Source organism: Serinus canaria, chromosome 1, assembly GCF_022539315.1.
Source record: "Serinus canaria isolate serCan28SL12 chromosome 1, serCan2020, whole genome shotgun sequence".
NCBI lineage: Eukaryota > Metazoa > Chordata > Aves > Passeriformes > Fringillidae > Serinus > Serinus canaria.
This window is the reverse complement of record NC_066313.1, coordinates 27,685,504-27,698,473: the sequence shown is the minus strand read 5'-3', so window position 1 is coordinate 27,698,473 and position 12,970 is coordinate 27,685,504. Positions and strand designations below refer to the sequence as shown.

Sequence of the window (12,970 nt, the reverse complement as noted above, 5' to 3'; positions counted from 1 at the left end):
ACCACAGGATAATTTACGTTGCAGGGACTCGTGAAAGTCATCTGCTCCAACCCCACGCTCAGAGCAGGACCAAATTGGGTTAGGTCACTCAAGGCCTGTTCTACTCTAGTTTTAGTTATTACTGAAGATGAAGATTACACAATGTCCCTGGGCAACTGTTCCAATATTTGACAACACCCATGGTGAAATTACTTTTTCCTATGTAGAAGATTTCAGTAAGATGTAGTAAGAGGTTATTACAGCTTGTGTCTGTTATCTCATGTTCTGCCACCTCGTGCCTACACCTTCTTCATATCCTCCCATTAGGTGGCTGATGACAGCCATAAGCTCCTGCCCCACAGCCTGCTCTGCTTCAAACTCAGTGTCTTAGTGTCTGCTAGGTAAGAGCTTTAATTTCAAGGTAAACTCACAGCTGACAATAATGTTTGGTGCCTTGATCTAGGTTGCCCTTTTCAATTTTTTTTTCTTCCACGCTGCTCCCATCGTCAGCTTCTTGAGCCTCCTTCTGCCACTTGCACATACATTTTGGTGCTTTTCAAGTAGTTTGCTTCTTTTCCTGTATCAAGTGCTTGCTGTCTACTCATATTCTCTCCTACCCTGCCCAGTTCTTTCCTCTCGCGTTTTTGCCTTTTTTTTCCTCACACAACCCATTCCCTGGCAGTTCTCCCACATATAATTAGGCAGTAATTTCTTCAGCTCCACCTCTTTTACCTAAAAAATCCCTTACTCAACTGATCTCCTATCAACAGTTAAGCAGGAAAGCGTTCTTAGTCACTTCATTTATTTTATCTCAGTTGATTTGATGCTCCTCTTTAAGACTCAAAAGACACACTTTTCTCTCTCCTTATGTTTCTTTCATTTCCAGTCTCTCTTCCCCACCCAAACAGTTGTAGTAACTGTGAAACTCTAGATCAACCCAAGGCCCTACTGCATCACTGTGCTTGGCTTCTATTGCAGGCTGATCCCACCTTACTCAGAACAAGATGCAAGATGCACAGTAGCAGTCTCTGTGGAATAGCCTGCCCCAGTAGGAATTTACTACCACCATAAGCAAGCCATAGATATATTTATGGGAAGGGGGAAGAAGTCTTTTATCTAAAAGATGCAATTCTTATTTTCTAGTGTGTTTTCTGCATGCAAATTATGCTATCTTTGTAGCATTTTGAGAAATGCAGTCTCTAAATGTCTGCATCATGATTCTACAGTATTATTGGTTGCTAACTCCTTTCTATCATCCTGCCCTCTAAGTGCCAAACTCCATCCCTTTACCTAGAGTCATTCTCATTTGAGGCCCTCTGTAGCTCTGCACATCCAGTTTTCCCTAGGCCTCAAAATCATCTCTATCCATTCATCCTTCCCAGGTTGACTCCAGTTCCAGCTTTGACACTGTTCGTTTTCAATACTCTCACCCCTAGTATTGATTCTTGCTGCCCCACAGTACACCTGGGAGCAGAACTCCTGCACAAGAAACAGATAACTTGTCTCAGTCAAGAAGAGAGCAATTTTTTTATTATTATTATTATTTATTATAATTATTATTTATTTATTATTATTATTTAGAGGGCAGTTAGACCCTCTTCTAAAGGTCTTCTTGTGTCTCAGTTCAGCTCCAAGTCGTATCTGCATACAGAAAGTGTGTGTCACCTGTATCACATTCCCTAAAGTCGCTGCTGGGTGTACCTAAAGCTCTGGTGAAGTTTCCTTTCTTGGTCCTTCTCCTCTTGCTGCATTTTGCTTAGTTCTCCAGATATTTCCTCTCTGCCCTTACTGTCCAGGTAAGCTTTTTAATGCCTCTTTCTCTACCTCTTTGGTTCTTGGTCTGTCCTCTCTTCATTTTCGTTTTCTTTACCCCTCTCCCTACTGCCACTCCATGATTCCAGCGCTTTTCTCTGCTGGTTTTGCTATTTGTTATTGCTGGAAGTCTGTCAGAAGCTGCTCCTCTGGCCTCCTGGGTGGAACTTGTCTGCAGTGAGCAGTCAGGCAAACACAGGCAACACAGGGGCGAGTGTTGTAGGGGGACATGAGGAAAACTGGGTCAGTGTCTGAGATGAGCTGTGCCCAGCTGAACTGTTGTGGCATTCTGACACTGTGCCAAGATATGAAAAATGACTGAGACAAGCTGAGGGAAGAGCGCTTGCGCACTCCAGACTCTGCCTTCCCCTCTCCTAGTAGGCTTGACTTGATGGGAAGTGGCAGCTTGCTCTGCCCCCCGAGGTGCTAGCTCCACAACCCTCTGTCCCTGCATCCGATACTGTGCATCAATCAGAGCTAGAAGTGTGTTTCCTTGGAAAGTCCTGGTGCTGGGGGGGGTAAGTTGCGCTGTCGCCAGTGACAAGGCGTGTGGCTTAGCTGGTGTTCCTGTTTTGTGGGAAGTTGTTCTGCAGGAACACAACGGAGGTGTTTCAGGAGAAGCCGCTCTTGTTCAGGCTTTCTCTGGGATGGTCCTGAAGTGGTATTGTTCACTAAAGGAAAACATCCCAGTCCTGGTGGCAGTGGGCCTGCTGCAGTCTGGACATGTGTCACGACTGTCTCCCGTGAGCACAGTCATCTGCAGAGGCTGCAGGACCACGGCAAGGGGACCTGATGCCGTGATCTGCAGTAGGAAGGGAATGCAAGGTAAGATCATTCAGAAGCACGTGAGAGATGGATTCTGTCTGTGTGTATGAAGACAGCCCTAGGCTCACTTTAAGTGCTTGAATAAGAGGAAGTGGCTTTTGCCTATTTAGATTGCCAGGGAATTTTTTTCTCTTTCCTCCTGACTTGACTTTCGATGTACTATTTATAGTGACTGGACTGAGGCAATGCCAGGAAAAGCTCCATGTCCTGGGAACAATAATTATTGCTATCTGTGGGCTAAAGTCCTGAGTGCTGTGGGCAGCCTATCTTAGACAACTTTGGAAAGGGATAAATGTTCTTGTGAATGTAAGCAACTCTCTGACTGGATGCAGAGGCAGGGTTCAGCTGGAAGCAGAAAGTTTGTGATAGCTGCAGTGCCTGCCTTTGGAAGCCATTCTTTAGCTTCTAGTAGCTTGAGGCCAGTTAGTGTCTACTTTATTCAGTCCAGCCATTTTGGCCAAAATTACAGATGTAAAATATAAGCAACAACAAAATTTAGGCCACAGTATTATTTTTCCAACTATATTTTATTAGGAAGGTGAGAGAGATGTGAATCATGTTTAATCACTGTAAATCTGCTTTGCTTGCAGTATGCTATGTGATTTCATTTTGCTGTTTTTCTTCTGGAAATAGAAATACCCAGGGGCAGAATGAGAGTTTCAAAGCATGATTGTTTCACTATATCTGCCATCCCTCCTGGAAATAACAACGTGAGATTATAGGTTTATGTAGTAATTATTTTTTTCACAAGACAATAAAAAATAATCACTTTGGAGAGATCTTCCCTCCTAAGTTGCTCAGTATTCCACTCCAATTTCTGTAATGTGAGTGGAACCGGGCAAGTGAATCCCTCCCTTATTGCTTTTCTTTACACTTTTCTGTCTTGTTTAAAGTCTTTTCTCAGGCCCCTCCCTCAGAGGGAACCTGACAATCCTATTCTCATTTCACTTCTGAACACCTGAAATGAGATGTAGTCTAGTGTCAAGAACTTTCCATTCATTGTTCCTTGTCCACCCACCCGCAATCATGTATGTGATGAATGATCTGGCAGTGAGGCAACCAAGGCCACAGGGCTCCATCCACACATTTTAATTGGCTTATGTTTAAGGGAAAATGCAGAATAGCTGAACTTGGAAGAGGTCTCTGGAGTACACCTTAACCCCCTCCCTGCACTAGCAGAGTCATCTCTAGCAAGTAGCCCAGCAGTAGGTCCAGACTATTTTTTAATTTCTCTAAGGAAGGAGACTCTACAACCCCTCTGGGTAACCTGCTTCTGTGCTTGGTCACCCTCGTGGTACAAAACTGCTTCCTTGTGTTCAGAGGGAACAAAACTGCTTCCTGTGTTTCAGTTTGTGCTCCTCACCTCTGGCCCTGGCCCTGAGAAACAGCGAAAAGAGCCTGTCTCTGTCCTCTTCACTTCCTCCCTTCAGCTGTTTGTGCTCATTCATGAGACTGCTGGAAGCCTTGTCCTCTCCAGGCTGAGCAGTCCCATCTCTGTCAGCCTCTCCTCCTGTGGGAAATACTCCATCCCTTTCATCATCTTTATGGCCCTCTGCTGGATTCTCTCCAATGCAGAGTTAGCGTCTCTAGTGTACTGGGGAGCCCAAAACTCAGCACAGTTTAGTGTTGAGCCTAAAACTCAACATAGTTTAGTGTTGAGTCTCCAAGTCTACCCTCACCAAAGCCGAGTAGAAGCCAAAGATCATCATCCTTGCTGCAGAATTCCCTGAGGTGTCCAGGACTTAGAGTTCCTAAAGGCTGGTCTTGCTAGTTAAGACTGATGTGAAAACTTGTCCTGTGTCACCCAGCAGTCGACCCACACTTTCTCCAGTCTTCTTGAGCCACTTCTGTTCTGAGAAAAACCCTTCTCACTTTTGGCATCCTGTGCCAGATGTGATTCCAGGTAGACTTTGGCTTTCCTAGCCATGTGTCTACGTGTTTGGACAATGCTTCTGTGTTCCTCTCAGGCTACCTGTCCATGCTTCTGCCTCCTTATACTTCCTTTCTGTTGTAGGAGCTCTGTTCAGACATGCAGGCCTGTTGGCATTTTTTGCCTGAATTTGTGCTCATTGGGATGGAGTGCTTTTGCACCTGGAAGAGCTAATCCTTGCACATGAACTAGTTTCTTTGAGTCACTCTTCACTCCAGGGCGTTATCCCACGGGACGCCTCCAGAATGCCCAAGTGGTCACATCTGCTTGTCCTGGAGTTCAGTGTTGTGAGCTTGCTCTTTACTCTGGTCACTGCACTCTGGATCTTGAACTCCACCATGTCATGGTCCCTGTAGCTAAGGCTGCCTTCAGCCATCACATCACACACATCATGTGTGCCCTTCCTTGTTTGTGAGCATCACATCCACCATCACCTCTCCTCATTGCCTCCTCTATTGCTTGGGTCAGGAAGTAGTTCCCAGTCCTTTCCAGGAACTTCCTGGAAGCCTTACACCCTGCTGTGTTTCTCCTCCAGTATAGTAGTCCTCCTTGAAGATCAGAGCCTCTGAATGGGAGGCTAATTCCAGCTGTCAGCTCTGAGCTCCATCCAGTTTTTCACAGGTAAACAATGAATGCTATCTGGCGTAGCCAAGACATCAGTCTGCTCTGGTCTAGCACACAGGACATGTGAGCATATTACTGAAATTTGTTTCATTGGTGGAACAGCAGCAGTGAAGTTTTGTTTCTTAGTTTACTCAGCTCTAGTGGAGTGCTTTTCAATGAGCCTATGGGGCTGCTTCGCTCTGCTTAAATAAAATAAAGGACAAGGGAATATTTGGCCTGGAGATGTTGGAGGGAAGAGATGTCAATGGCAACTGTATGAAAATGGCTTCATAAACAGGCCAGGTTCCTTCTTAAATGTGGTTAAGCTTTTTTGTTTGTTTGTTTTCTTTTTGTTTTCTTTTTTTGTTTTTTTTTGTTTTTTTTGTTTTTTTGTTTGGTCTACTGCTCATATTTGAAGTTTTTTTCTCAGAAGCCTGCTACTTTAGTAGGTGGAAATATTCTTCTTGTTTAAACCTGTAATTTACTGTAAAGTCACCTGTTCTTATGCTGTCATTACTCTTGAACCTAAATAAACAATTCTTCATTGAGTGACTCTTACAGTTCAGGGATTGCACTCAAAAATAGATGCAGCCTCAGTGAGTAAGAGATCTCTCAGGTAGCAAGGAATCAGTTCAGTGTCACAAGACAAAAGGCATTGGACCCTGGGCAGTGCTTGGAGAGACAGCTCTAACCTACTTTTGCATATGGTTCAGACATATGATGCCAAGCACAGTGCATGGATGGTGAAATTAGATTTTGTGAGGCAGTTAAGAGCAGGTGTAAGTATTTGACCACGGGTGTTTGTTACACATACCTGTTCCAGAGTGTTGTTCCTATAGCAGTGTACTGCATCAGTGATACAAGCAGATAATATTGCTATCCATTAGCTGACACCATGTCCCTGTCCAGAGGCTTGTGTTCTTGTTCTGTGTGTTGGTTGGTTGGTTTTTACAAGCAGCTTTTGAATGTTTATGGTCACTTGAAATGACTGCCCATAACGTGGATGAAATCTTGCATGGCTCTTAAGCAATAGAGGTGCTCTAACTTACACAGACTGCTTTTCTTTACTGAGGTGGTGCTGCACCATTTTGTTCCATTGCATAAAACCTACAGCACTGCACTTGTGCTTACTACCTCTGGCTAATTCATCAACACTGTGCCATCTCTGCAGACCTCATCCCTGCATCCCCAGGCTCAACAGCAAGTTGCCAGTAGACTTTAAAGAACTGTGTAAAAATAAATGTTTATTTATTTTAACACAGCATGTTTATTTTTAAATTAATTTTATTTACTAAACACCATACAAATTCTTCATTCACAGCTTCGCTAGCTTTCCGTATGATTTTCAGTTGGGCTTAGGGTGAATTTACCTGAAATCTTTTTTGCACTGTCCTTGTAGGGTAAATAGGGTTTTGTGCTTCAGGGGTAAAGTCTGTACCCTCTACAGATTTCCCTTTAGCATCACATACATGGCAGACTTTACCATTACCTGTTCATTTTCATTATTGTGACTAGCAGCAAGGTGTCCTACTTGATGTCAGGCTGTAATACTGAATGAAAGAAATTAACCATCCTACAGGGGCTGCGCTGACAAGTGGAATGAATGTGTCAGTAGTTCTAAGCCTCAACAAAAGCTCAAGAGGAGTTTGATGCAAGAAAAAACAGATGAGATAAAATTACTTTTTAAGAAACTAAAGCCGTTCACATTAAGTTCAGCATTCTCAAACTTGAAATAAAGAAAGAGCGAGCCCTGAAATTTTGGTTGAATGACTTTGCAGTGTGTTGGATGAGAACTTCCCATTCATACTACTCAGAGTTTCAGTACAAGTGCATTTGCCAAGAAGTGTGAATATTATATTCTACATCTGTGGCTGTAAAGAGACCCTAAAATTGAGTGAAAGGTGTATAGTTTATGAAGTGGATAAAATCTTACATACTCTTTCTTGTCCATACAAACATATGGATGTATCTCTCCGTATGGGAATAATTTGATTTTCTGCTGGATAAAGGCCTGAAGGCAAAGGCAGTTGCACTTTTCTTAACCATCATCCATCACATGAAAAATTACAGTCTCTTCTTCCCCTTTCTTTTCCTAATGGCAATGTATCACACACTGAATGTTGTCATTTTTTTGAGTGTCAATTTTTTGAGTTGTCATTTTTTTGAGTGCTGGAAAGAAGCAGTGTTCCCCTATCTTATAGCCATCATTCAGAGTTATTGAAGTCCTCTTTATGGTCTGGCCTGTTCCAGGACTTACCACCCTTATCTGTGTACATGTGGAGGTTGCTCTGTGCATCCAAGAAGAGTTTTGACAGAGAGGATGAAGTAATACAAGAGGCATAAACCTGATGGGGCTTCACAGATGTTATTGGCTGTTATTTCTGGACTGTGCCTGTAGCCCCAAAGGGGATTGAACACATATGATTCTGATTTCATGTAACACCTCTATACAATATTCTTCTCGTGCTTTGCTTTTTTTTTAGGTAATTTTTTGCAATCCTCAATCCATTGGAATATTCTGCTTATGGTAGCCAGTAGAATAGTTCTGCTCTTGAGGGTGCCCCTTAAGTCTTTTTACATCAGATGCTTATCTGGAGTCTACCTGAAAGTTTCCCATTCCTTGTAAATGCTCTTTATTGTTAAATTAATGAACCAAACGTCAGCTGCAAATGAACTTTCACCTGAGTTTGTTAGTCCATAAAATCTAAAAGAGCTGCATCTATTTATATAGAAAAACAGCTTTAGAAACGTACATAAATGCAGTTAAAGCTGTATTCTAGCCCTTCTATATAAGGTCCAAGCACCTCCTATTAGGCATCTTTGCCAAACCTAGAATGTGCCATACTCCCATATTGTTAATAAATTATTTTTTCATTTTTCATTTTCTTTCCCTGTAGGATGAATTTCCATCTTTGTTTCAGCTTGTTGCATATACATGTTCTTATGCATTTGCAGATTAAATTTGACTAATTAACATACTTTTATCCATTACTGGGAAGTTTTCAGACCTACAGGAAAAAAATAGGACTGCCAGTCTTAGTGTCTGCTCTTAGTTTTAATGCAAAATCAGCAATGGTAGTGTATATTAATTTAAGCAATGAAACTGTTGTAGGCAGCATAAAAAATCCAATTTTGTGGCTGTGTTGGGTGGGGGGAAGGAGGTGTGGGTAACTGTTTGATATTTCAAGACAAATCGCTTGGCTGGCCTCCTTGGCTTCTCCAATTTAAAAGCTCTTTGAGTGAATAATGAGAAGACAATTATTTGAGGTGGCCAAAGCTGTCTCAGGACTGGTTCTCTTTCATCTGCTAGTGAATCAATTTAAGCACTTATGTATAGAATAAAATAAACTGTTTTGAAATGGCAACTTGGACAAAATATGCTCCATGAAGAACCAAAACCAGTAGTAGCTATATGCAATAACTTCTCCCAGCAGCAGCAGCACAAGTTAAATGTAAATAAGATTACATTGTTTCTGAAATCTGAATTAATGATTTTCCTGCTTTTGCCTCTTTTATTTTTCTCCTCTTAGCCTGTGCCCCTGGTTTCTTTAAAGTATCTGTGGGAGATGACCCCTGCCATCTGTGCCCTGCCCACAGCCACGCTCCACAGCCGGGTTCCCGGGAATGTGAGTGTCAGAACCGGTACTACCGATCTGCCTCGGACAATTCTGATGCTCCCTGCACTGGTGAGTGTTTGGATGAAGTATTTGAAAGCAAGAAGGGAAATTAATGAGAGAGAATGTGCCCAAATGATTTGGGGAGAGTTGCAATTCCCCTCTTCTCAAGACCTTTGAAATAACCCAAAGCATCTCTTTGCTCCTGCACCTAACTACAGAGTGATGGTGAGAGTGATGATTCTTGGGTTTCATTACAGCTTTCAGAGGAAAGTGTTCTGTAAATAATGTTTCCCTTACCCCTGCCTGTTTCTGAGCTCAGCCTCTCTGTCCCTCCACTTCCAGTCTTGCTTTCTGTCTGTGCCCAGGTTTAGCAGTGCAATTCTGCTGCCTACTTCTACCTTTCTGAAGTTTTCACTTCTTAGCTGCAGTGTCTTGTCCCATTCTAATCCTCATGCCTTATTCTCACCCTCTGCATTTTCCTCCTCCTATTCACTGTCTCTGTGCCATCAAGGGAAGGGCTGGATTCACAGAATGGGCAGTTTTTCAGCTGTCAGATGCCATTGAGGAATGTGGCTGGCACTAGAAATAATTGCAGGCAAAACTGGTGCCCAGTTCCTGGAACAAATGCAACAGGTTAACTGAAGTCTGAGAAAGTTCAGAGATACTAGGTGCCAAAGGAGAGAATTACAGGTCTCAGTGGAGATAAATCTATACTAGGCTTGGGTAAAGTTTAAAATTTCAAGGGATTGGCACTTCCCTGAACAATGGCTGTTCTTTTCGGGAAATTAAAAAGTCACACCCTTGAAACAAAGACTCTTCTTTGTAATTTTGTTTGTCTAAAATGTGCTAATACAGTTGTTCCTTTGTTAATGTGAGTGCTTGATGTAGCAAAGAGTATGTTTTTCTTAGCCTTGCTCAAAGAAAGAACTGAGGAAGAGTAAGAATGAGAAGAAGCAGCAACTTGTTCTTCTATTCTTTGCTTTGCCTCCTGCCTTCCCTCACCTCTCTCCCATTCTTTCCTGGGATTTTGATCCTTCATTCTGCTGTCTAGGCATCCCCTCTGCTCCTCGTGACCTCAGCTACGAAATCGTAGGCTCCAACGTGCTGCTGACCTGGCGCCTGCCGAAGGACCTGGGCGGCCGCAAGGATGTTTTCTTCAACGTGATCTGCAAGGTGTGCCCGGCGGGCTCGGCGGGGCCGTGCGTGCGCTGCGGGGACAGCGTGCAGTTCGAGCCGCGCCAGGTGGGGCTGACCGAGAGCCGCGTGCAGGTCTCCAACCTCCTGGCCCGTGTGCACTACACCTTCGAGATCCAGGCCGTCAACTTGGTCACCGAGCTGAGCTCAGAGGCGCCCCACTTTGCCACCATCAATGTCAGCACCAGCCAGTCAGGTGAGGAGACCCTGCATCCGGGTCCCGAAGCTTCCACTTCTCTCTCTCTCATTTGATTTGCTTTTATCTTTTGAATCCTGGAGTTTTGTCTCTTTACCTGTGTCCTGTGCCTTTTTTTATCTTGCCCTGCTAGTTCCATAGTTTCACGTTTGCCCTTCTCATTCCTGTCTTACCTAAACGGGCTTTCCATTCTTGCTTCTTGGGAGAAAAACTCAAGTTTAGCAGCTGTGTGATTGTTGGGGAAGAAGCTGCCCTGGAGAAGATTCCAATGGGAGATGTGGTGCTGTGGGTCAGACAAAGCACATTGTTTCATTGTGCAGGAGAGGGGACTCTACTGGCGCTTGATGAGGATTTTGTGAGCATCAGTTTTCCAGAGAAGCTATTCATTTTCTCTATCTTTTACTCTTCTCCATTTCATCGTCTTATTTTCCTCTTAATAAGAAACAATTTTTTTTTTTTTTTGCTCTTTACATGGTAGAAATATTAAAATGTGTTGTGCAGTTATATTCAAAGATGTCGTGATCCTTGTAACTAGAAACTAAACCGTGGGGATGACTAAACTAACATACTAATGGGTTGTGTGGGCAGTCAGAGGAGTTCTGTTTCCTGTAAATATGATTTACAAGGACTGGAGCTGGAGAGAAACACATACATCCAGGCATAGAGTTCTGCTAAATGTCAGCATTAAGAGACTGGGCATATGTTGTTCTTCACAAGCATCTATAAGCTAATACGGAGAGGAATTATACACAGCTTGTTTAAGAGGATATAATAAGGAATAATGTGATGAAGAGGAGAAAGAGGGGGAACATTTTGAACTGAGTGACAGAAAATGTCTGCAAACATTTAGAGTTGTGTAAATGTTAAACTGAAACAAATCCCGTATGAGATTCCAGAGTGTAGTGTGGAAACCCCTGCAAAACAAGGTTTTGGTAAAGCTCCAGGGAAGTGCTGTGAAACCAGATGTGGCATCATGGGCTTGGTTAAATCGCATCTTATCATTTCTGTTTCTATTATATGGAAAGAAAGGGAACATATATATACCCCCCAACTAATTTCCTGCTGTTAATAGATGCCAGGGAGTTGATCTGTTTGTTCCCTTTGAAATGTTACCTGACAGACATCAAGTAGCAAAGCACCTCTGGGATCCCTGATCCCCTGAAGAGGCTGGCTGCAAGTGGGTGATCAGTTTTAGTTTACAGTAAAATGTGGCTGGGTAATTTGTATGGTAATTCCAGGCAGTTCCTTTGGCTTCTCCTGGAGAAAAGTGGGTGTTCTATTAACATCCTACAGAATTTTCTTTCTTCATGTTTCTCATCTCAACCTTCTTTATCTATATTAGAGATAACCTAATTGAGCAGCTGCTTCCTCCTCCTTCCCGGATCACCCAATCTACCTTCTTCTGTTTCAGTTTGAATTTTTTGACCACTCCTCTTCCAGGTGTCTCATAGTGTCTCTGGTTGTCTTGGGTATGTTGGGTACTCCTCTCTAAGGTACCTCTCTTGTGCAGTAAAGCTGTTTGAGGGTAGAACAACTTCCTTAAACATCAGTGTGTAGTGAGTGGCTTCTTCTTATGCTTGGTCGCAGTTTTTTCTTTCCTTGCTTTTCCTTGGGATTGTTAGGAGTGAGCTTGAGATGAGCTGCCCTTGATTTGTACTGACAGCTCATACTAACAAGGCCCTGCTTCCTTCATCACATGGCCTGTCTCATCCATACCCCCTCCTTTTGATCCCTTCAGCAGCTTTTCACTTTAGTATTGCTTGTTGATGTTTTGTTATTGTAACAATTATTACTATTTATGTTATTATTATTATTATTACACAAGCAGAGATAGAACTTTCAGGATTTTACATGCTGAGAGAAAAAGGGTACAGGAAAACATGAAGGGTACAAAAAAAAAAAAAAAAAAAAAAGGCAAAAAGAAAAAGGTACAGTGTCAGGATAAAGGGCCATAGCAAAAATTTTCTCTCCACTGAATTAAAGATGACTCAAAAAAAGACCCTCCTGTCCTGGCAGTTTCTGAAGATTCTGCTTACTCATACATCACTCTGAGTTCTCTCTCTTCTTGAAAATTGCTGGTCCAAAAAATACTCCTGCCCCTTTGTTAGAGGTATCTTAGGCAATGTTCTGTGTGGAAACAGTCCTACTTTTTCTTCTTCCCATGATACCTATTCCCTCTCCAACTTTGTCTCCAAAACACTGTTCCTCTAAGAGTTTGGGTACCCCTCACGGTCTTCTGGCCCTTCTTCAGAGGATGGTAGGATCCTTTGGTTACAGAATGACATTTTTCTGTGGCAGACTGATTATGATGTTCCTACTCTTCAGTGACCATGTGCCTGAAATCAGAATTAGAAGGGCTGTCACTGAAGAACCTCCTTTGCTGTAAGACTTAACCTGAAACATGAGACCTGTTTGGATAGCAGTAATGAAACCTGTTTGGATAGTGATAGTGTGAAATGCAAATATGATATGCTAATCACCGGAAGAACTGTGCAGAGATGACACAAGAGAAGGGAATTGCTTTCAGCTCAGGTTTGAAGTGCTGAGGGTGAATACCTAAATAAATGTCAGGAAGTGTAGAGAGATGTTGGAAGGCTGTTCCAGATAGCAGGAACCACATGATGTAAGGCAATTATGTAATTCTAATGAATTATACTTTTTCACAGGTGTGAACCTGACACACAAAAATGCAAAGAGCTTAAACTCCTACCATATTATCACAAAAAAATAAAACTGACTGATTTTTTATTCATTATTTTAACACTTTCAAGTGTATTTATCAGGGTAAGCAAATATCTCTTCTCATGTCTAAGG

At 42.6% G+C, this 12,970-nt stretch overlaps 1 protein-coding gene across 4 annotated transcripts in view; it reads left to right on the top strand.

Moving 5' to 3' along the window:
* Window positions 1-12,970, top strand: part of EPHB6 (EPH receptor B6) — a 66,737-nt gene that overhangs the window by 36,398 nt on the left and 17,369 nt on the right. For all 4 annotated transcript variants that reach the window (XM_018908237.3, XM_018908238.3, XM_009102663.4 and 1 more), the window contains exons 5-6: window positions 8,680-8,835; window positions 9,818-10,156. In XM_018908237.3, coding sequence (XP_018763782.2) covers window positions 8,680-8,835; window positions 9,818-10,156 — 495 coding nt within the window. The remainder of the gene's footprint in view (window positions 1-8,679; window positions 8,836-9,817; window positions 10,157-12,970) is intronic.